This window comes from Micrasema longulum, unplaced genomic scaffold, assembly GCF_059751315.1.
Source record: "Micrasema longulum isolate JH-2025_06_02 unplaced genomic scaffold, ASM5975131v1 h1tg000205l, whole genome shotgun sequence".
Lineage (NCBI taxonomy): Eukaryota > Metazoa > Arthropoda > Insecta > Trichoptera > Brachycentridae > Micrasema > Micrasema longulum.
This window is the reverse complement of record NW_028277410.1, coordinates 306,502-332,979: the sequence shown is the minus strand read 5'-3', so window position 1 is coordinate 332,979 and position 26,478 is coordinate 306,502. Positions and strand designations below refer to the sequence as shown.

The window sequence follows — 26,478 nt, the reverse complement described above, 5'->3', positions numbered from 1 at the left end:
GAAAAAATATATATTTTTGGTGCAATACCGCATAATGTGTTTTTTATTTATTATTTATTTTATTTAGTTCTATGATAAACATAGTCTTATATATATTTACATAAATTTTAAATATATACTTATTCTAACATGGTTTACATATTAGAACAGAGCCGAAGAACATTTAAGAGAAGGTAATATGGAAGTCTAGGCATGACCTGTCATTGGCTGGTTTAAGTGGCCACTTTACACACTGTGTAACATTCACCATTCTGCCCATATTTGAACATCTTTATTCCTTCAATTCTTTCATTTGTTCATGTTTGTAAAGTTAGAGAGGTGAATCCTTTATTTATGCGGGTAAGATTCATCTAATTTAATTATTTCACCTACACACTAGGCAACGCCGAAATTTTTTTTATTTTTAATTTCTATAATTCTTCATGGACCAGGTGGATTTATCAGCAATATTTTGAGTTTATCCAAATTTTTGTAAACAAGGACTGGATTCAACTCCCTGGGAAGCTGTTAACATGAACATATTACAACAGAGATGAAGAACAAAATATTGTTGATAAATCCACCTGGTCTATGAAGAAGTCCTAAGTGTTTGTAATAGTAGGAAAATACCACATTTTTTTACATTTTTAAAGTAATAAAGATCTTTGAAATACTATTCAGTAAAAAAAAAATGCTAATTATTAGAAGCATAAAAATTACTTAAAAAATTGTAATTTTGAATTCCCGCAAAAGCGGTGATTCCATTGCCCACGCCCCTAATACGTCACGATTCGTGATTATTTGTTCCTGCCATTAAATTTGTGTAGACCAATTTCACGAATCTTGACGTCACAACAACCAAGGCCGCCAAAGACGTGCAGTTTTTCTACGAACTTTAAATTATGTATGAAAACTTTTCTCCACAATATCCATATTGATTTCGAAAACACAATTTATTATTCTAAATCCATTTTATATTTTCGGTATTTTTTTTTTCTATTTTATTTATTAAAAGAAAACAACAGGCATTATAACAAAAAAAATATTTACAAATAAACCAAAATTATAGACCAAATTTAGTTTTCAATACGTTACTAAATAAAATGTCTAAAAAAGAAAAAAAAAACGTACCTTTAAAAGGCCACTCTGCATCATTCCACACGTAAAAAATAAATAAAATATTACAATAATAATGGAATAATAAAAATTTAAAAAATAGTTTTTTGTTTACTTGCATTTAAAAATCCTTTCGCCGGCGGATCCATACGGAGTAACCCCAGATCAGCCATTCGTAGTATGTGATATTTCCATACTCCGGTATATTTATATACTCTTTCTCAATTAAAATAAGTGGGAAATAAGCTTTTTACCTTTGACTCATAAACATACGTGGGAGTTACATTCATAAACATACACACCCTCTCTCACTCACACACGCCCTGTTTTAACATGCCTAATAAAAAAAATAGACTCTCATTGGAATGCAACTAAAATGACATTTTATATCCAAGCATTATTCTCCTAACTTGTTGATTTGATATATTTATTGTGTTGGGGCTATGTATAGCGTGTGAGCTCGCCAATATATGACAGATAAAATTTTATTGTCTTTGAATTTCCTAGAGTTTTAACCATCGAAAAAAAAGAAGATTGCAAATAAAATCAACAGACAATGGAAATTTGATGTGTATTATTTTAATAAATTGTTTATAACAGAAAAATACAGAGAGAAATATGCATTTTTATTTTTTGTAATAAAAACAGTCTAGTAAATTCGAATAAATAAAAATACGCTTTATATTAACAATATTAATGAAAATGCAAAAATAACATTGAATACTTGAAAAATAAATATTACTGAGTGTTACAAACATAATTTAAAAAACGGATAGCGATTAAAAGTAAAAACTATCTTTAGTTTAATTCTTATAGCGATAAATACATAAACATTATAAAACAGGAGTTATACAAATACAAAAATAATATTGTAACTAGGCGGCTACCTACACGGTTAAATTTCGAAACACCACGCAATTTCTTATCTCGGCTACGCTATGTAAAATGAAAAAAAAAAATTAAATTAATAATTTCATCACGTCATGAAGTCGCCCCTGGGTAGCGCCTGCTAACGTCAATCAACAAAAACATCCTCGTTTTAATTACAATATTTCGGCTACGCCATAAATCTCTTTTTTTAAATAATTTCTCACGTCACAAAGTCGCCCCTGGGTAGCGCCTGCTAACGTCAACCAACAAAAACATCCTCGTTTTTATAACAGTATTTCGGCTACGCCATGAATTTCTTATAAAAAATGTCAAAACGTCACAAAGCCACTCTCTGAGTGTCGCTACTGACATCATTTACAAAAACATAATTATTTGTGCTTTTTTCAGGTACGCAACATTTTTTTTTAAATACACCTACCTAACCGATAAAATACTATTAGTAATTAAACCAAGGTGTGCTTTAAAGTTCCGTATGGCCAAATAATATTATTTATTATTAGAATATTATTGACATGTAGTTCAAGCATTGCTGCATTCACGTTGCTTTACTTCTGAGAGCTCAACTGCTATGTTTTTCTATGGTTATGTTAATGTCATCTGTCATGTATTGGCGAGCTCACAGGCTATACTTACGCCTTGTGTTGTATTCATTAAATAATAAAAAATAACAAGTATTCATAAATTCGCATCTCAGATTAACATGTTATTATGTTATATTATTATTTTCGGCCTCGTGGTGTAATGGTCAGCGCGTTTGCCTTCTGTGGAAGATGTCTCGGATTCGATTCTCGACATGGTTGATATAAAATATTGATTGAAAAATGTGTTTTCACACTACAATATTTCATAGTCCCTGGGCAGGTACCTGGAGCATAAGACTTATTATCTTACTTTCATGTAACACAAATGATCAAGATACGCTGCCATCGGTGTACCAATTCAATGCCCTATGCATCATTGGGTGCAGAAAGGGAATGATGATGATTATAAAATGATGATGATTATATAAAAAAAAAAACAATTATATGCTAAAACAATACTCACTTACAGATTCAAAAACTACTCTTACTCAAATGAAAGACATAACCCCCACAATACATCACATACAAATAATATAATCACTAGATCCTCAACACATAGACAACTTGAACAAACACAAACTAAAACCACTTTCGGACAAAAGGATTTTGAGTATTATTCAATTAAAATCTATAACCTACTTCCACTATCTATTAAAACAATTAGTAACGAGAAAATGTTTAAAGAGGCTTTAAAAAAATGGATAGTGGAGCTAGGTAGAAGTAAAATGGATTGTCTCATTCGCCCATACCAATATTGAATCAACTGCTCCATAAGTGTATAGCTTATGTTAGGTTTTTGTTATTTTCATTGTGAGTTTTGTAATATAAATAATATAGATGTACATAAATACCTTGTTTTTTAAACTACCTGAATATTTGTTAGTTATCTTCGTTTTTTAAAGTTAGTCTTCTTTGTTTATTCTCAAATGTGATTTAAAAAAAGTATATTGTTAAGTGTCCTCGGCACGGGAAACCCCAGTGTGGTCAAATTATTTTTATTATTGATTATAGTTTGTAAGCAAAAAATATGAATAAATAAATAAAATAAAAATAAATATAGTAATATAGTTACGCGGTATTGCAGAATCACCGACGATATATCTCTTATACGAGAATGCATTTTATGTAATTAACTGTTGGTACATATTTGGACGTTTTAGTAAGTTAAGTAGTTTCAGCCATTTTGAAGTTATCAGTTTCAAAAATGACTCCTAGAGATAAGTTAAACATAGAACTGTCACCCATGTCGCTTTGTAAAATTACTACTCCTTAACAAGCCTCAATATTTAAAAAAAAGTTTTATGTAAATGTGAAATAAAAAATAAGTTCTAATGATGATACACAATAAGTTTTTTTTCCCCCAATATTTTTATCGCTTAATTTATGATTACCTTAGTTATTAATTTATTTTTGGAAATATTAACAGTATTGAAAAAATAAACGGTATTTTATATTGTCATTCCTTGACGGTAAAAACTGTACCACAATTTACTCATAGAGTGTAAAAAAAATGTAATAACATAAAATTATAATATACCAGAAAGTCCCTAGAATCATGTTTGCATACATCGTATTATGTCTAAATGTCTGACATCCCACCTGTGCGCATGCGCTAAGTTGCCGCGTAATGTTACCAGACCGCGAACAATATATTATCATAACACAAATATATAATCATTTTGTTTAAGGTTATGTCATGTTTTACCACAAAAATTATTTAACTCAATAGACTATAAAAAACAGGTATTTTTATAAGGCAAACGTATAAATAATAATTTAAAAACATTTATTAATTAAGTAAATTAATATCGTTTAATATAATGCCATTTTTTATTTTATTGAAATGAACGGCACCTAGTGCCTTTTACATATAAGTTGCATATACAATAAAATACACACATGTAAGTGGAATAAGTAAAATATAGTATTTAAAACAAGTTATTACTAAACAGTTATTTTCAAATTAAGGAGTCAAAAAAAAGTTAAACAGTTTAAAAAATATATAACTAGTTATTAAAGTACTTGAAAAATAAAATATTAAGTCATAGAAATATTTGGAACCCGTAAAAAAAAAATATAAAAAAATAAGAAAGCTACACATATTAATAAAAAAATTAAAACAATCTTGAATAACACTAAACAAAGATTTTTCTTTTTTAAATTACATAAATTATTATTTAAAACTACTACCTAGTATAAATATACATATAAATACATACTGATAAAAAAAATGATAAAGATAAATATTTTTACTTTAAAAAAAATAAGAAAAGAAAAGAAAAGAAAAGAAAAGAAAAGAAAACATTAATAAAGAAATTAAAACAATTTTTATGAATACCAAATGATAAAAAAACATTATAATCTAGAACTATTAGGTACTAGTTTATTAATAGAAAGCCGAGTAAAAATCTACCATGGCAATTCTAACAAATTGTCTACCGTGTTTTATTTAACAATCTGAAAGATGGTAAAATAGTCGAATTCTTAAATAATATAATTTGTCTGAATTCCTTTTTAATCATGAACTTATCGTTCTACTAATTTGAGCGTCAAGAGAAAAGTCAGAATGAAGGAAGACTCCCAGTAGTTTAACGGTGGGTAAAGCGGTATTCCTTACATCGGGTAGTGCCGTATCCTGAATCAAATTATGTCGTTTGACTCCTATAGAAATCGATTAATCAATATAATAAAGCTATAGAAACGCGCCAATCGTAAATGTCTATGTAAAATCGACGTGCTGATAAGTCATGTGTTTTTAGAAGCGTACACCAACGTACCCGATTGAATAAATTTATTATTTAAAAATGTTAGAGTGATTTATTGTCCTGACGAAGATACTGGTACGTCTCGAAGCTGGTAGACATATACAAGTCGATAAATGATTACATACAAATTTGTATGTATTTTTATTCTGTTTCCACATATAATGGTACATATGGCATAGACTGGTTTTGCCTAGTTACGCAGACTACACCCAATCTAGAAAAATCTATTGTCACAAAAATTTAGTTGACCACAGGTATTATTGTTATACTAAAAAAACATTATTTTAAAGTTGGCTAAGTTAGCAGAAAAATTGAGAAGCAACGGAAAATATTTTAGAGAAGCAGCTTCAAAGGAGAAAAATAATTTCTTTTCCCCTTCAAGAAATTAATTCTGTAGCTTTATTAATTAAAACAGTAAATTACAATTAACTTTGTATTTTTATTTAAATTAAAATAATAATAACGTGACAAACACTTGAGTTTTTAAATGCTTAAAGTATTTTAAAATGTTTGAATTTGACACATTTTAATTTGGGATTAATAATTAAAAGGGCTAGAAAAAATATCAGACAGAAATATTATGTATTTTTTTATCAATATACACGGCACGTAGTGCCTTTTACTTTACAAAAAATACGTATTGTGTACAAATAAACACATAAAATAATAAAAATTAGATAAACGAGAAAAAAAAAGCATTAAAAGTTTACATGTACATATTATAACACAATGGTTACATTCAATAAACACGCTAACATATAATGTTAAAAATAAATCAATAAAAGGAATATAAAAATTAAAATTTAATGGTTAACATTATAGAGTTTTCAATAAAAAAATTCTGTTCTACGAAATTTCGTGTTTTTTTTACGTAAAATTTATTATTTTATTCGATTACAAGCCTTCAAAACCAAATGTCAAGTAGACGAAAGTGAGCATTTTTGACTACTCCGACAATCGAGGGATTGAAGAAAAAATTAATTAGAAGATTACATTATTGGCTAATTTGTCCACTTGTCCCCTTCATTTGGAAAAAAACGTAAATAACTTTAAAAACACCCATTCTTAAGGTAAAAGTTTTTATAATTAAACTTTCACGGCAGTTTTCGAGAAAGGCGTTCTTATCTAATACCGACCCCGATAATTCTCCTTTATTGTTTTATAACAAATTATTCAGCAATGTACTTTTTTTATTCATCTTATTTGTTTTCTCCTTTATTTCCTCAATAGTCACGTTTCTCCTTTATTTCCTCAATAGGCAACTTTCACGTTTTATTCATATATTTATGGTATTAATATTTTTTTTGTGCGACGCCGGATAAATTTTCTACAAAGGTTTAAAATATGCATATTTTGAACTATCCGAAAACGAAACGTCATGTACCCTGTGGGACAAACGGCACGTATGACGTTTTGGCGCCAAACTTCTACGCAATCTTTATTAGAACCCTAGTCGTCGGTCGTAACGCGTGACGTCGAAATGACGTGATGGCATCTGAGAGCCTTTTGTATGTGCTCATTTTTAAACTCGAAAATATAAATATAAACACGTTTTGAATACATTGATAGTTATATATTTCATTAGAACTGTAAAATTCTGCACTAAATATCTTTATAAATAATTCCTCTGTATGTGTGATGTCACCGTATTCCTGCTAAACGGTTTAACCGATTTACGTGCGGTTTTCAAAGAAATATAGATATTTGCGCTGTGCGTGTTCGTAGATATTAAAATCTTTAATCTAATATGTAAAAAATAATTAAGGAGTATAAATATTTTATTTATCCATCTACAAGGGTTGCATTCAAGAAGAATGCATTTGCAAAAAAATGGAAAGATGTTGTTTTTTTGTGGATCTCAATCAGATTCTTTCCTTAAATTCCTTATTATTTCTACCCATTTCTTTCTTTTTATTGGATTTTTGGGTAACACTAAAATAATATTAAATTAACACATTTTTAAAAATCGTATTCCTACATACACCGCAAGACAAATAAATTTACGAGTTCTCAAAAAAAACTAAAATTGACATATAATGAATTATTCTTGATATTTAATTAGTTTTTTTTATATTGTTTGACATATGTGATGACTACTCGTTATTTCAAGGTTAAAATAAAAAATCGTACTCATGAATTGTACTTAGAAATTGCCATTATATATCAGGTATCAGATTACCCGAACCTTAGAGACCCATAACGGTTCATTTATGGTCGAGTGTTGTCGAGAGTAAGTGCACCCCTTTGTTGGCGAGACGACTGGAGTTTGACGTTTGCAAAAAGAATGACATATTTGAAATAATATTAATTTTATGTTTTGCAATTCAATCACAAATAAGTACCTAGGTACCTACTTGCCGATGAAAAGTATTTTGCCAACGTTCGGGCAGGACAATGTCTGTCGGGTCTGTTAGTATATTATATTTTAACTTTACTAGCAGCTTGTGGAAATACCCATGAGCTAAAAGCAAACAGAATATGGTTAAAATGCTTACTTTTTGTCTAATAGACATTCCATTTTGAAGGCATGTAATCAAAAGTAACAATGTAACGCAAAGACAAATAAAATTGCTTAGAGAACAGAAAATTTTCTTTTGAATGACATGTTATTTGACCATTTTATTTGACTTTTGATACTCATTTTTGAGTTTGATAAAAATTGGATGCAACTTATGTAAACAAATACAAGGTTCATATTTCTCAAATGGATTTTTTTAGTATTAATGATACTAAAAAAAATAAAAATAATATGAATAATAAAAAGGAGTAAGATTACAACACGTCTTGCAGCTACTAAGCGCATTGGAATTGGATTGGAATTCTAGACCCCATTTACAAAATTTAGGTATTTTAAAGTTGATATATGAAAGCTAGATAACCAATCATCGTGCAGCTACAAAGCGCATGGACGAGTGGAATTCTAGCAAAATTAGAATGATATCAATAAATTTACAAAAAATAGAGCATAGTAGCAAGTTTGTCAAGTGTTCATGCCAAGAAGTAAGCAATAAAAAACTAAATAAATAAAGCACTCTATCAACTCCATGGTTAACAAAGGGAGATAGATGTCCGAAGAGAATCTTTTGTAGACAGTAGGTAGATACCGTCACCACGTGGTCCACTGGCTGCTGAAGAATTTCTGGGAACGCACGTGTGTAGACTGGGAGATTATGCCTATTGTTCCAAGGACTTGGTGTCCATTTTGTTCCGTATTATTTCATTTTATGAGACGCAACATTCCTGTTCAATTCACTTTTTTACATGAATATTACACAAACGCGTGTATGAGCGGAATTTTGTGTCCTGTTATCATTTACTGTCCTAATTACCAGCACTATTCTAACCATGTAAGATGCTACCTCTCGAGATTTTTTATTTTTTTATTTGTTTATTTTTCCATACACATATTATTTACAAAGAAATATAATTACAAAAATACCCTTTAGAAAAATACATCTTAAAATTAAGCCATAACATGAGTGGGAAAAAATGCCCACAAAGAAGACTTTAACGTCTGAGCGTGGACCATTCCTTTTTTAATTATTAAAAGGCACCGTCCGAATACACATAGAATTTACCTTGTGCCCGGCCCATTTTTGTGAAATTTCATGCTTTGTGAGGGGTTTCTTAAAAGTGTCATAATTATAAAAATACTAGGTTAAATCAATTGAAACTTCTTAATTTATTTGAAATAATTAAATAAGTTATTTTTTTATGATAGTTTTGCCAACATTGGTCTATATGGAGACCCACATTGCGCATTGCAATGTTCGCACATATACAGGGTCTCAATCCTTTTTCTGTGCTTTGTATTCCGGAGCCGTGTAAACATGTGATTATAATAACCATGCGTTGTGTCCCGGTCCCGTGGTATACCACCAGCAGCAAAAGTACTAATAAAAGTCACTAAATGTCAATAAAATGCACTTTTTTAGACCGCCGGTAAACCACGTGAAAACACGGGACCGGGACGCAACGCATGGTTATATAATCACGTGTTTACACGGCTCCGGGATACATACATATATGGTATGACATGAATATGAAAAAAAGAAAAAAAAAATTAATTAACATATGCTGATATTCCGAAAACATGATTTATTTATTTTTAATTTTAATTATTTTTTTAAAGAATGTGTCTATCTGTTCCTTCCATGCTGATCCAAACCTTTAACCTACTTTAAAATGTACCAGTTATTTAATGTTTTGTAGTTCCTTGGTTACAAAATTGAAGGATCTTGGACCAACATGTGAGGAGTGCCTCTGTGCGAACTTAGCTCTGCATCCTGGAACTGACAGTACACTATCGGATCTATTACTAATATGATTTAAATTATTACTAAACAATTCTCTATTCAAGTAAACATATTTTATACACTGAATAAGTACAATAATGCACTTATAAGTTATTGTGACTTCTAGCCGAATGGATGTGTAGTTCCTCATCAACGATTCTGCATGCGCCTCCTGGTTGTCTTTAGACGCTGAAAAAGGGGCAAAGCATCAAGAAGTGGAAAACATCTTGAGGGGTTTCATCATCACAAGTTTAAAACGGTGCAGGTAGTTCATAAACCCACCATAACTGTATTTATATCATCATCATCATTCCCTTTCCACACCTAATGGTGCATAAGGCATTGCATTACTACACGAGTCTTAGCGTTACTTGATATTTTTTGTCACATGAAGGTAAGATGATCAGTCTTACGCTTTAGGTGCCAATCCAGGGTCTATAAAATATTCTAAAAACACTTTTTTAAATAAATATTTCATGTCAACCATGTCGGAAATCGAACCTGAAACCTCTTGCATGGTAGATAAACGTACTGACCACTACGCCACGAGGCCGTATTTATATTGACTTAATTTTTTTTTTTTTTTTTAGTAAAAAATAAATATTTGCGTTCTTATAATTGACCCAAATATATCAATTTTGGTGGCCATTTTCAACGAGTTAAAAACTCACTATTAGAAAATGGAAATCAAGTTGAGGCAGAGTGGGGTTCGAACCTCGGATCTCTGATCCGTGAGTCCGCAACACAAGCCATGAGACTACAACTCGCTTGCATTAAATAATTGACCCGACCCAACATAATAATCATAATTCCCTTTCCCCACCTAATGGTGCATAGGGCAATGCATTGGTACACCAATTGCAGCGCATCTTGATAACTTTTGTTACTTGAAAAGAAGATGACCAGTCTTACGCTTCGAGTACCAGTCGAGGATCTATGAAATATTCTGGTGTGAAAAAATCCCTTTTAAATCAATATTTCATATGAACCATGCCGAGTTTTGAACTCGAGATCTCTTGCATGGTAGGCAAATGCGCTGACCATTACACTATTAGTTTACTAACATACTTACAATTAAGAATTTCAATGGTTTATTGCATTTTTTCAAATATTAATACTATCAAACTAATATTATTAATAAAGTCGGCATTCACTTCGCAACACTTCCTTATAAATTATTATGAAAATATAACATTGTTATTAGTGTTACACATTTTTTATTCTTTTACAAGAATACTACTACAGTTTCAGGAGAGCACTCTTCGCATCGACGGGTGATATAAAACTATTTTGTTTGACATTTATGCTTTTAACCTCTTTATTACATATTCGATTAAAGATTATAATATCTACGAACACGCGCAGCGCAAATATCTACATTTCTTTGAAAACAGCACGTAAATCGGTTGAGCCGTTTAGGAGGAGTTCAGTGACATCTCACGTACACAGAAATGATCTTTATGAAGATTGCGGTCGTTTGCATAAATTAAGATGTAATGCAAATAGCAGAAATGTCGTAAATAAATAAAAACACAATCAGTTTACATACTTTTTTATTTATTATGATAATATTCTTTACAGTAATAAATAAATCACGACTAAATACATAGAACCAAAAACATGTATGAATATTGCTTTAGAAAACAAACGTAGGTTTATAAATTAATTTTAATTCTCACTCATATCAAAGCATTTAATATTTATTTTTCCTATTATTTTTACACGATACAACAATTTATATTCTGAACATTAATATTTACATAAACATTTCTAACCGTAAACAAATCGCTTTAAACATATTTTTAAAATACAGTTTATGTACACAGTCATCTAATGGGTTTATTTTGGAAATGATAGGCAAGTAGGTAGTACTTCAAATCCAGACGTTTACAATAAATAGTTTTTTTTTCTTACAAGTCGTTATTTTCACAAAATGCATTAAATTAAATTCCCGATAAATCGCTTTTCAAGCAAACATTTGAATTTGAAAGGTGCAATAGTGTAATGACAGGCAATAATTGGTTAAACAGCCAACTGTGAAACTGGCGTCGCAGGTTCAATTCCTGCTAGTTGCAAGACAAAAATCTATAAATTGTATAAATAAAAAAAACATGCATCAATTGTGTAATTATAAAAATAAATAAAAATTCACTGAAGAATATATATAATTGTACTAGGTGTCGTACTGACGTATATGTATAAGACTTATGCTGACACTGCTAAAATATGAAATAGAATTGATCATATATTAAATTCTCAAATATAATATTGTTAATTGAATCGGCATTTACTTCGTAACACTTCATTATAAATTATTATGAAAATAAAACTTTGTTATTAGTGTTACACAATTATTTATTTTTTACAAAAATACTACTCCCATCAACGGGTGATATAAAACTAATATAGTAAACACAGAATATTGTACACAATGTCATTGAATTAAAACAAAAAATAAACAAATGAATCAGCGAAACTTAAAACAGGGTTTTTTCCCCTTTATCTAAGGTGTTAGCATAATATATATGGATAGTTATACTAAATACCAAAATAAAACAGGGACGAGTTTGAGTTAGAGTATCGTCTATTGTCTTGTTAACCTTAATAATAAGTTAAGGAATGCCATCTTTGTTTAGTTTTATAAATTTTACTTTTTGTGCTGTTACATGTTCACTTAATTGACATACTACTGGTTCTTTGCTCAATGTATTATTATTGTGTTTTTTTAAATTATTTTTTATTAGAAACTTTTTAAAATCATTCAATGTTGTTGAAATTCCATTTGTCGATGCATTTTGAAGCTGCAAGACTTTTTGTGATGTTAGCTATCATATTATTTTTATCATATTATCTAAATGTTATCAACAATCAAATATCTTAATTTAGTAAATGGGGTCTAGAATTTCAACCGTCCATGCGCTCAGTAGCTGAAAGACTTTTTGTTATCTAACTTCTAAACTTGTAAATTTGCTTTTTATTTCGTTTTTAAAATATCACTAAACTTCATTGTCAAATAAAAAAAGAAAAAAGAAAAATGGAAATAGGGGCTAGATTTCTTATTGTCCATGCGCTCTGTAGCTGCAAGACGTTCTGTTATCTAGCTCAAATATATCATAATTGTATTATATCATAATTGGAGACGAGGAACTAGAATCCCAACCGTCCATGCGCTCTGTAGCTACAAGACGTGTTGGGATATTTAATTATTGTACAGCGCCCTTGAGGTGATTTTCACAATAATGGCGCTATATAAATTATCCAAACATTATTATTATTGAAAGTATAGATATGAAAACACGATCAATGAGGGAAATAACGTTAAGTAGAATTTATTTCTTAAAATTTAGCACAGAAGTGGAAGTTACAATAATTAAGCCTAATATGTGGAAAGACATCACTCGGCTAAGAAAGTGTTAACAGACGCGGGTAAGTTGAGTGAAAGAGGTTGCAAAGGGAACATAGTCAATAAAGGCGAGGGGTGATTAAATGTGTGATAATTAATTAAGTTGTTCTGAGAGTTTAAATTTTTGTGAATTTCTATTATTTCTAGATTATTCATATTACTGCCTTTGTTATTTACTTGGTGCAGGAGTTTTAGGGTGTGATTGTAAAATGAGGGGTGATTAAATGTGTAAATCATCACACATTTAATCACCCCTCACCCTTATTGACTATGTTCCCTTTGCGATCTCCCTCACTCCACTTTCCCTCTTAGACCCGCGTCTGTTAACACTCTCTTAGCCGAGTGATGTCTTTCAACATATTTAATCTTAGGCTTAATTATTTTAATTTCCACTTATGTGTCAAATTTTCAGAAATGAATTCTACTTAGCGTCCTTTCCCTCATTGATCATATTTTCATATCTGTACTTTAGATAACTATCCATATATATGCTAACACCTTAGATTAGGGGGGAAAAACCCCCCAGCTTTAAGTTTCACTGATTAATATGTTTATTTTTTGTTTAACTTCAATGCATTGTGTACAATATTCTGTGTTTACTATATTAGTTTTATATCACTCATCGATGGGAAGAGTGTTCTCCCGAAACTGTAGTAGTGTTCCTGTAAAATAATAAGAATTGTGTAACACTAATAACAAAATTTTATTTTCATTATAATTTTCAATTATACTTTGATAAAGGAGCATTTGTAGCTCCGAAACCGGTGGGTAATCAAATAAAAAATAAGTGGTTTAAATGAGAGCGGTTTTATTTTAATTACATGCAAATGTGAACGTTAAAAACTTAAACAATAGTAAAAGAAAAAAAAACAAATTGGCTCCATTTAATATTGTATTAAAATATGTACTACGGTACGAAAATTGTTTATAAAAAAAAATAAGTGAAAGAAATTCTAGGCCGCGTTTTTATTTAAACGAATGTGGAGATTTTTTCTAAGAATATTTTTATTGAAAATATCTCAAACGCCAAAAAGAACCCTTAGAAAAATATTTATTGAAATTTCTTATTTAATTTAGTTTTCAGAATCCATTGGAAAATTAAATCAATTTGAATGATGAAATGTCAAAATATTTTTTAAAAATCTGAATCTGACAGATCAAAAATATTAACGCTTAGAAATGAAATTACTAGAAAAACAGCTGATTTTGTATTATGCTTAGATTTTAAATTAAAAAAAAAAATTATTGAATATTTGAAGCATTGACTTTGTGGTCAAACATTTCAACATATGTGAGTTGATATTTGTATAAAACCTGTCTACCAGTTTGAAATGTACCCATCTCTTCGTCGGGACACTAATTACACTAACATGCAAATCCTACTCTACACCATTAATATGTTCCATCGTTGTGTGAGCTTCTAATAGCGTGTGTCCCATCAGCACATTGGTTCTATATTTCTGTGCAGCTACTTTGATAAAGATGTTTAGTGGGATTTGCATCCTGTTTGTGTCCTGTTGAAGAGACGGGCACGTCTCGAAACCGGTAGACATGGAAAAATCGGTAAGTACGTAATTGTATAAAAAAAATTGACTAACATTTATTGAAGTGTTTGCCTACAATGTTTATGCTTCAAATATTAATAATAATCTGTGCCTTAAAGTATAAATCACGGGAGTCCATTTTTTGCCGTTTTTATTTTAAAAATGCAGAAATTATCGCAATAAGCTATTTTGTATAAGTTATTATATAAAAAAATAGCTCTGCTCCTCTACTTTCATCCCAAAAATGCTTTTTTATGTTTGAATAAAAATCTGAAGTCCATTTTGTTATAATGCAATAAACATCAGTAGTCCCAAATACACTATTTTAATGTGTTGGTAGTTTTACTATCAAAATAATAATTATTTAAAAATAATAGCAATTAAGACTCCGTAAAATAATTCAATAATCTTGTAACATGACAACGCTCGTCCACACACCTCGCGCGCAACTGAAGAGATTCTGAGAAACCTGAAGTTGGAATCGATTCCACACCCTCCTTACTCCCCGATCTTGCGCCTTGCTGTTTTTATTTTTTCCTCGACTCAAGAGATACCTCAAGGGTAATCAGTACACCTCAGATGATGAGGTAAAGGCAGTCATTAAGTCCTGGATTCGAGAAAAGTCAGCAGAATTTTTCAGATTGGTCCCAGTGTTGGTCTTATAGTTTTCCTCAGCAAATAAAGTGTTAGAGCGAGTAGTGCGATTTCGAAGATTGATGTTTATGTACGCTTGTGGTTTTGCCCTGGACTCCAGCACCAGACGTGGGTTATGCGGCCTTTTGTTGGGTTAAGTGCGGCTCCGAATGCCTCCTAAAAATTAAAATGCTTTTCTTCCCAATTATAATTGTATTTTCGCGAGTTTTCCTTTCTAAATATTATAAATCCTTACTCCTCTAGGAAGTTTGTAAAATCAAAACATCGTTACGAGCTACAAACGAGCATTTGACAGAATTGCTGCGAATGTCTCTAACAAATTTTACACAAAATATTAGAGATAAGCTAAAGGCGATAAACAAACTTTTTATCATAATTTATTTTTATTAAATAAACTCTGAAGTAAAATAATATTTTTTTAATTTCTTTCTCATTTTTATATTTTCTTATTTGTGCATATTTTATAAAGCTTTAATGTAATTACAAAATCATTAAACACAGATTTATTTGCGAATAATCATAATATGTACGGCGCGGCGTTTGCTTTCGAAATAATTCATAGTGTTTTCTCTTTTCTTTTGGATTTACATTAGATTACAGTTCGTTGATTGACAGAAACAAAATCGCCAAAGGAACACTTGTTTAACTAATTTTAATAAAAAGTCAGTTTTTATTTGCTTTTAAAAATTAATATTGATATATTTGCATTTTTATAATTTAACAAAATATTTCAACATTTGGGGTCATTTTCATTTAGTTGTAAATAATTGACTATTAGAAAAAGGAATCAAGTTTTGAGAGAGCGGTGTTTGAGCCTTGGACCTGTAATCCGTCAGTCCACGGGACCACAACGCGGATTTAATTTTCCTTTTAAATTTTTAATAGAATAAATTGCTGTTTTCATTAATGATATTTTTTAATAATGGAGAGTAAGCAATAAAATATTATATTCTAATTACATATTTAAAGCAGGGATATATATCATTTTAGAGAAGGGAATTTAAGTCATGTGAAAAGTCGGAATAATCGACGTGCGTGCATGAGAAGATGTATGAATGTGAAGGAAGCAAAGGAAGTGTGCCAGGACAGAGTGGTGTGGCGTTCTATCCTCTCTGCCTACCCCTCTGGGGAAATGGCGTGATGGTTAGTTAGTTAGTTAGGAATTTAAAAAGGCATTAACAGGGTTTATAACCTATCATTGGCGGGTTTATTTTTATTTATTAATTTTATTTTTTATTTAATCTAATATAAAATACAAATACATAGTATACAAATGAAAATGTTTATACAAAAGGTATATTCAAAGTAATTTTATTTTTATTTATGGATGTAGCCACTCCAAGTGTATTATTTATTTTATTCATAATTGTACATACTTTCACATCAATTGTTGTGTAAAACTTCAAAAGAAATAAAAAATAAAAAAAAAAACATAAAAACTACATCAATAAAACGAGAAAGGATTTTCAAGAAACTAAAATTAAATTCTTATATATGAAACATATTCCTCAGCTTCCTCCATTTATGGACTCGAGCTTTGAAAATATTATTTTTCATTTTGTTCACCAATATGTCCTTACTTAAAAAGTTGTATAGCTTAGGGACCAGAAAAGTATAATGCCTTTGTCCGTAATTTGTTTTAGTGGGCATTTTACACCAAGTGTAACATTAACCATTTTGCCTATGTTTGAACATCCATATTTCTTCAATTCTTCCATCTGTTGACTTATTATTTGTTGCGATTGATATTAAAGAGCTAAAAAGTTTATTGTTGTGAAGAGTCTGGTCACAGGCCAGGTTGTGGTCCCGTGGCTAGTGTCTCGGACTTACGGCTTAAAGGTCCGTGGTCCGAATCCCACTCTACCCCAACTTGATTCCCATTTTCTAATAGTAAGTTATTTACAACTCGTTGAAAACGGCCCTCAAAATCAAATATATACGTAATAAAAACGCAAATATTTCATTTAAAAAAAATAAAAAAATGTTGTGGTCACAAGCCCTATAAATACCTAGACTACCATATTCCCTTCTCTAAAATGTTCTACATCCCTGTTATAATTTGTCAATCCTAATAGCTCCCTAGGGCGTTAAATCCAGTATTTTGTCTACAAACATTTAGACAAACTCAAAATATTGTAACATGTTTAAAGCATTAACTTTATGGTCAAGCATTTTTTTAAATATTAGTAAATACGTTAATATAATCATTGACCGATTTTAAAAAATGTTTATCAGTTTCGAGGCATACCCAACTCTTCGTCAGGACACTAATTACAACAACATGCAAGTCCCACTATCCACTTTTACATGAATAACGCTATAGAGCCGCCCATACTGACAAAAACTTATGAAACAAAAATATGTTATTCGGGTAGTATTTTTTTTCCTAAATTCAAATATCGAGACTATACTGACAGAATTCATTAAGTCAACAGTCTTTATATATTTAAAATATTTTTGAATATTTCTGCAAGATGTTGATTTAAAATTTTATGCTATGCCTAGAATAAAGATGACTCTTTGAAAGCTTTAAAAAAAGGAAATTGTGGGAGAAATAATGCGTTGAATGAATAAAAAAGCTTTAAATGCGATTATCTCGGAACTTGTTTTATTGACTTAATACATTCTGTCAGTGAAGCTTAGATATGATATCGGTTTTCCTCATCACACAAGATTTTCAGGATACAGGCATTTATAGTTTCAAACATTTAAGTACTTTCTACATTCTTAACTGCATGGTATTCGAACATTCGGACTTACCTAGAAACAGTGAGTTACATTTTTGAATGCTTGCGATGCATTTTCCAGTGGACTCAATAGTTCCTCAAACTTTTCATCATAGATTAGAGGTTGTATTTGTGAACAAAATATCTTCACTTAAATTTTTGCATTTCTAATTTTATAAAACTTATGTTTGAGGTACATGAAACTAAGAAAATTGTCCATGGCTTTGACAAAATTCTGTGGGTGATAAGAAATGCCGAATACATATTTAAAAACAAGATAAAATACTGCATTGAGTGCCTATTGTTACTCGTGAGACAAACACCATTTTGGCTAATTTAAAAAAAAACAGCAAAATTTTGGTCAAGAATTGCAAGCGCAGCGACGAAACCGTCTGTTACACGTGTTGTTAAACCAAAAACCAAATCGAAAATTTGCGACACTTTTGTTCTATGAAATAGAGCGAAATGGCGTATTTGGAGCTGTAGCGCTTTTTAACTCTGAGCCTTTACCATAAAGTCGTTGCACAAAAATATAAAACCAACGTGCTAACAGGACAAATGCCGTTTTAGCCAACAACAATGCGCACTACTGATTAGCGTTATCCTTCGCGTGCGTCCTATCAGCACGTTGGTTTTATATTTTTGGGCAAATTTTATGAATAGGGAAAGGTAGGGCAAGACGGTTCCATTAACATTGGTATTAAAAACTCATTAAAAGGTTTAAAAAATATTAAATAAAATCAACACAAATTTACAATGCTACTTCAGTGAACAAAATTTATATGATTAGATAACTAAGAATTATCATTTTTAAGTAATACATTATTATCTAAACTTTGAAAAAATCCTGTTTTGCATGTTGGAGAAAGAGAAAACGGATACCCATATTCAAGTAATTGAACAAAATTTCACAAATCGTAACACTTTCTCAGTAAATTGTACACGTTAAAATTAACATATAAACCAATGTTGTGGTCCCGTGGCTAGTGTCTCGGACTCACGGCTCAAAGGTCCGTGGTTCGAATCTCACTCTACTCCAACTTGATACCCATTTTTTAATAGTCATTTATTTACAACTTTTTAAAAAGGGCCCTCAAAATTAAAATATTTGGGTAAATTGTAAGAACGCAAATATTTTTTTTTTCAAAATAAAAATATTGATGCACAGTAAATATTACACAAATCGTAATAACACAGCGTATTTATCTTTATTTTGTTTTTAGTTTCGGTCTGGAAAATTTGTAGACGCTCTCGTGAACATGTATTACTCTCCCGGTACGCCAAAGTGGACTTATTTGCATACGGGGGGAGTAAGTTAACAATCCGTGCAAATGTTTTGTTTAGTTTTTGCGTCAATAGTCACATATGAGAAGTACCCGTTTTGCCCACCGTAACCATCTTGCCCGACTTTCCCCTAGTGGGATTTTCATGTTATTGTAATGAGTGTTCATACGAAGAGGCGCGGGTACTTCTCGAAGCCGGTAGACTTAGAAAACTCAAGTGGTTACATACAATTACTTACTTACATTTAATTAAGAAAATATTAGTTAATATGGTAGCACTATTTTGAAAACATTGATTTATCTATTCGTAGCAATTTCATGAATCATTTATTTTTTCAAATACCCAATCAGCTTCGTCAAGTTCTAAAATATTTACAATCTTTTGTTCGTGCTGACAATCTAAAAACATAACGTGCCATGCATATTTTATTAACTAGAAATCTTTGGGCTTTCAATAAAAACAAAGCAGATTTTTCATTTTCCACACGTGCTGTTATCATGAAGCTTTTACTTAAAATATTGAAGAATTTGTAAAATATAATTGCACTGGTAGACATAGACATATTGATATATAGACCCGCCCTAAAGAGTAAAATATTTTTAAAAAGTAGTGACACGACAACATACCCATAGTAATTGAGTTTATATTTACCAGGGTTGCATTTAAAGATCAAAAAGTTTTTATTTGAAAGTTAATAATCAACATTCGTTTTTGGTAAATCCCAATCAGATTTATTCCTTATAATTTCAACCCATTTATTTATTTTTACTGGATTTTGTGGAATCCAAAAATAATATTAACTCACATTTATAATGATAAAATAACTTATATTTACATATAAGTCATTAATTAAAAATACTTGGTAAACTTCCACTTATTTGTTTGACCTATTAGCGCTTTCCCCCTCTGATGGGCATCTTCAGACTGGTGAATATTATACAGTGTAAAGATATTTTATATAAAACTAAATATTATCTAAAGTGTAGGTACATTTAAAAGTAAGTTGAAAGATATACAATGCGCAATATTTCAATGGAACAGAGTGGGACAAATTATTGAAACATGTGTTGGCGGTGTACTGTAAGAGAGGATTCTATTCTATGAAAAACATTTAATGTTTTATTAAAATGTACAGGGTTCAACCAAGGGGACTAATAAGGGTGAGTTTTTTAATTCTAAATGCGGATTTATTAAAATTCTATCTCAATTAGTTTTAACCTATCTATTTCTAAAATTTATATTCTATCCAACTTTGGACCTTTATGTCCTATATGTAAAATTTTGATGTCTTTTGATTCGTCAAAATTAAGTTTTAACTTGTTTAAATGTGATGCAAAGTTATATATATCGTTATTTAATCTATGTGAAGCCAAATGTTCATGTGTTGGCGGTGTACACTTAAGATAATATTTAGTTTTATATTAATTATCCTTACACTGTATAATATTCACCAGTCTGAAGATGCCCATTAGAGAGTGAAAGCGCTAATTGGTCAAATAAATATGTGGAAGGGTACCAAGTATTTTTAAATTAATAACTTATATTTACATATAAGCAATTACGTCATTACAATAGAATTCCATCAAGAATTGTCAATAAATAATTTTAATCATATTTGTTATATTTTAAAAACGTATTCCTATCAGTGCAGTCCTGTAAGTAAAAAGAGCTTTGCAATTACACCGTTAGGCGTTGTTTGACTTGTTTACAAAAAATGTATTTACGTTTGAATATTAGTTGCTTTAAGTTTTGTTAACCCCACGAATGCCCATAAAAAGTAACACAATCCTTTTTATGATATTTATCCACAGTTTTTTTTCCACGGTTTCATGACTCAATCATGCATTTTGGTTTCGATTCTAAGCGTCACGCATGGCTGGGGGTCAAAGAATGACTAAATGAGGGGGTTAAATGCAAAACGACCACTGAGACCAACTAAACCAGCAGCAAAAAGACTATTTATTTTAAGTTCAATGTACAACTCGAGCGTGGTATAGCAAGTAAAAGACTACAAGTATTCATTTTAAGTTTAATTTTACACTTTGAACTCAAAAGAAATAGTAATTTGGCTACTGGTTTTGTTGATCTTCCCATAAATAGTGATCATGCATAGTGGCGGTTTTGCATTTAACCCCTCAAATAGGCGTTGGGCATGACTGAGCGTTTGGGCATGAGTGTTATAATTTTAATTGAATCGAGTTGTGGACAAGTTGAATTTTACACTTAGAACTAAAAAAAAATAGTAATTTGGCTACTGGTTCTGTTGATCTTCCCATAAATAGTGATCATGCACAGTGGCAGTTTTGCATTTAACCCCTTAAATACGCGTTGGGCATGACTGAGCGTTTGGGCATGAGTGTTATAATTTTAATTGAATCGGGTTGTGGTCCCGTGGCTAGTGTCTCGGACTCACGGCTCAAAGGTCTGTGGTTCAAATCCCACTCTACCCAAACTTGATTTCCATTTTTCAATTGTGAGTTATTTACAACTCGTTGAAAATTGCCCTCAAAAAATATTTAAAAATAAATTATAAAAAAATAAAAAAATAAGGGCATGTCTATAAATATAAATATGTTAATGCTTCAAGATGAAAATATTTGTGCTTTATAAAACTTTATAATTGAACGTAGTTATGCAGAAAGCAGCCAGCCATTAAAAAGTGAAACTGAGATAATAGCACTTTTGTGAAAAGAGTGAACAATCAAGTCAACACAACAGTTGGAATGTTTTCGACTCTAACAAATGATAAATAATGAGAACATTCGTTTTTTTAAATATAACAAACAAGAATCTAATTATGTATTTGACCAGTTTCAATAATTTTTAAAGTACCATATTTTTTCTAGTGCTGTAGGTGTTTTCTGCATATTGAGAAAAGCAGTTTTTGTGATCGACACCATTTTCAGAAGGTGATTAACACAGTTTTTAGTATGAAAGCGGTCTGACTGTTTTTAGCAGAACATAGAATTTACCTTACTGCACGCGATAACGTGAATATCGCGTTGTTTCGAAATTATGGATTGGCTGCTTTCTGCATAACTACGTTCAATTGTGCTTCTTAATAAATTCAAGTGATCTCTTAACAAATGTTTCATTAAAAATATCAAAAGAAGACCAGGTTTTATCTAATACTACAAAAGTTATCTTAAGCATTTTGGTTACATGAAAGGTAAGATGATCAGTCTAACGATTCAGGTACCAGTAGAGGAACTTTGAATTATTGCAATTTAAAACCACCTTCAAAACCAATATTTCTCGTCCAGTGCCAGGAATTGAACCCAGGATCCCAAGAATACTAGGTGAATGCGCCAAATACTATAGAACGAGTTGGCCTTACTCGTGTCTCAATTTTTTTTAATTTTTCAAGATTTTTAACTAAGGGTAGTAGCCATCGAGTGGAAAACACTTGTTCAGGGTTCTGGTTTTATTTCTCACACGGACCTGTACTCTTCATTCTCCTGGACACTGAGTGTAAAACCATCTTTAAATTGGTTAGTTCATATCATCCTTTCCAAGGAATTGATGACTACGAGTCAAAAACGCTCGTCCAGGGTTTTGGCTCTTTTCTCACATAGACTGTATTTTTTATCCACCCGGACACAGAATATGAAGTTGTTTTTTTATATTTTTTTAATAAAAAAATGGACGCAGCAAATTCCGGTGACAACTGTTATCAATCGGAGGCGATACGGTTGGCTTGGCTATATACTGTGGATGCCTCCTGAGAGCTTTAACCACGCTTGTCTACTTTACAAGGCATCAGGTTCTCGACGTCCACTGCTGACTGTTCATTGGCAATTCATGTCAGAACTACGGGACGTGAACCTGACTTGGAGGATCTTCGCGGACACCATATGCTCCAATTAGGGAGCGGACATGGAATCATAATGATTATTTTTATTTGTTTCATGATGTTTTAGTTCGAAAGTTTGGTTCCATCCCTGAAATCTTGGGTTCAATTTCCGATAAATAAAATACTATTTTTTGTGTTTTACTGCAATATTAAATTCCCTAGTCTGGTTCTAAGCATTAAACTTTTTCCTTAATACAAATGTAGATCAAAATACTTATACTGTGATTGATATATTCGTTACATTGTTTTACGTATTATAAGACATGAATTAATGAGTGTTTAAATAATTTGAAAAAGAGCTCACAATTGCATATAGTATTTTTTTAAACTCTACGAAAGTAAGAAAAATGCTAAAAAACACTAAAATGTTAGTAAGCATTATGTTTTATGTCAAAGGCGCAAATAAAAATTATCATAAAAATCTGGCTTCAATTTTAATTTTGATGATAAAGGTCACGAAGCATCTAAAATTCTAATGAAATTTGTAATGAAAGTTCAAAAATTTTGATGATTTTTTTATTACCAAAGAAAAGGGAATTTAGATTTGATATCTTTCGCGATTTGCTCATGTGGAATATGGAAAACTGGCCCATAGCTGTATTATTTATAAGTAACATTATCGATAACTTCCTTAAAATTATATTGCTAGTTCTTAAGTAACCATTTTGCATTTTAAATTCGAATATTTAAAATTTAATATTATTTAGACTAGACAGTTTGCACTATCACTGGCTTCTTTGACAGCGTCACAGTCGAAGCTAGAGTCAAGGACTTAAAAATAAAGGTTACTGAAGAACATGGCGTTTGATTGTTTGCCTAGCTCTGCACCTTGAAATTTAATTTAGTTTGAATGTCTTAAGATTATGTATATTTTTGTCTATTTAGATCACAGTGTTGTCTTTATCGGAGACTCCCGGGCTTTCGGATCATAGAAAGCTTTCAGATGTCCTTTCTTTAAGTTCTCGCTCATCTGTTGTTACGATTTCTACAGTCTCCTCGTAAACCTGCTTGTTCAGGCTGTTGACAGCGCAGTAGTGTTGCTCGGGGTCTCCATACTGGCTGTGATAGAATTCTTCTCTCATCATGTGGTTCAGATTTGAGCATCTAAAGTACAGGATTTCTTGGAACGGTTTCCTGAAGTCTTTGTTTAGAGTTGCGTAGATGATTGGATTCAGTAAACTGTTGGCGTAACCCAACCACAGGAACAAACTCGCGAGGGAGTGCGGGATCATGTCCTGATCTGGCAAGAAAGGTCTGACAAGGGCTAGGACAAAGAAAGGCAGCCAGCAGAAGATGAATGCGGACATAATAATCCCTAGAGTTGTGGAAGCTTTTCGTTCCTTCGCCAATTGAAACCGCAGCTTCTTCTGATGGGGAGAGCTGTTAACATTTCCATGAAAGTCTTTTTGGTCTTTGTGGCCTTTAAAAAGGCTCAGGGAATCTCTTTTCTTAAAGTTATTAGACTTCTTTGATTGTTTCTTCTTCTGCAGTTTGTTTGCGGTTTGGGTCTGGTTTTGCTGCGCCTCTGTTTGCACGACGGCTGCATTGGCTCGGTTGATGGGGGTCTGTAGCATGGGGCACTGGGATTCGTTGGACTTTCTCTGCTCTCCCGAGAAGCAACGCCCAATCGTTGACAGCGACTTCTCCACGCCACACTGTAAAATAAAAACACATAATTTATATAAAAAATTACTGATTAACATGCACAAGCGGTTAAAATTTTTAGGAGTTTAAAAACGCGGTTAAAAAAATATTTAATTATTTATTTTTATTTTTGCTGTGTATGCTAAATTACAAAAAAATGTAATATGTTGTATATAAAACCAGATTCAACTTTAAAATAATCAAACGATCGAAAGTTGAAAAAGTTAAAATTTACTCAAAATACATTCCAAAATAATAAATTAATATTGTACAACTGTATAGTAAATTAACACGTAGGTAGTAATGTTTTTGATTATTTTTTGCATAAAAATGTCTGCCTTAAAACAGGTTGTACCTAGTTAGGCAGACTAGACATGACCCAGAGAAATTTATTATCTAAGTGTGTATGTAATAGAAAAAGTCATTGTTCTTTGTGCTAATAAACTATCATTATTATTTTTATTATTATTAATTTTAATATTTTTGTAAAATAAATGTAATGATCCAATGAATAAATTTCAAATATATAAAAAAACAGTTTTAGTGTTCACGCCTCATATAATACAATATATTAAATAAATAAATTAGATGCTGGGACGTAAAAAAATGTTCTACATTTCCCTAAAATTAATCAGATAAGGATTTTAATCCATCATTATCTGTCGCAAATGTGTCGCACACGAACATAGAGAATAGTCAAATGGGAAAAGCAATATTAAAGATAATTACTTAAGTGTAAGAAAATGATGGATTACACAGAGAAATCAACAATAATTTGTTTTTATGAACACACTGGTTAGTGTGTGTGGACATTTGGCTCATATCGAAAATATAAATAATTTCGTTTTCCATAATTTTTTTGAGTATGCCTCAACGTTTGCAAACAAGGGTGGATTTCATTGAAATTAATTGCAACAGAGAGGGAAAACATTTTTGAGAAGAGAATATGAAATTCTAGGTATTCGCATGGCTTACAACCTGTCATTGGCTGGTAAAGCATGTTTTTTGTATTGCACCAAAAAATGTTTACTCGTGTTTTTTAAGGTGTCGCGAAGAAAAATATTTTTAAAAATCCTAATGTAATAAAAAATATAATTTTAAAAAAATAGAATGATAGTCAGCGCGTTTGCCTACCGTTACCAAGCAAACGGTCTCGGGTTCGATTTCCGACATGGTTGATATGAAATATTTATTTAAAAGAGTGTTTTCACATTAGAATATTTCATAGTCCCTGTACTGGTACCTGAAGCGTAAGACTGATCATTTTGCCTTTATGTAACATAAATGATCAAAATACGCTGCTATTGGTTATCAATTCAGTACCCTATACACCATTAGGTGCGGAAGGGGAATTGTATAAACTCTTTAATGGTAAGCAAACGCGCTGACCATTACACCACGAGGCCGATACATGTAAATACATATTATCTTTGTAAATAAACTCTACTAAAAATATTGAAATACCTTCCCATGCAAAATCTGCAATAATTTTAATTTTTTTTAGATTTATATTATTTCATCATAATTCCCTTTCTGCATCTAATGGTGCATAGGACACTGCATTGGTACACCAATCGCAGCTAATCTTGATTATTTTTTACATGAAGGTAAGATGATCAGTCTTACGGTTCACTTGTCAGTCCAGGGACCTTAAAATGTTTTGGCGTAAAACTTATTTTTACTTATATATTTTTTGTCAACCATGTCGGAAATCGAACCCAAGACCTCTTGTATGGTAGGCAA

At 31.1% G+C, this 26,478-nt stretch overlaps 2 protein-coding genes across 2 annotated transcripts in view; one reads left to right on the top strand and one right to left on the bottom strand.

Moving 5' to 3' along the window:
* The window catches only part of LOC148283746 (uncharacterized), a 220,882-nt gene that overhangs the window by 48,002 nt on the left and 146,402 nt on the right, over nt 1-26,478 (top strand). The gene's annotated exons all lie outside the window — the stretch shown is intronic.
* Nucleotides 11,453-26,478, bottom strand: part of LOC148283745 (5-hydroxytryptamine receptor 1-like) — a 204,854-nt gene continuing 189,828 nt past the window's right edge. Inside the window, exon 4 of the mRNA XM_088243319.1 lies at nt 11,453-24,746. Coding sequence (XP_088099445.1) covers nt 24,018-24,746 — 729 coding nt within the window. The 3' untranslated portion in view covers nt 11,453-24,017. The remainder of the gene's footprint in view (nt 24,747-26,478) is intronic.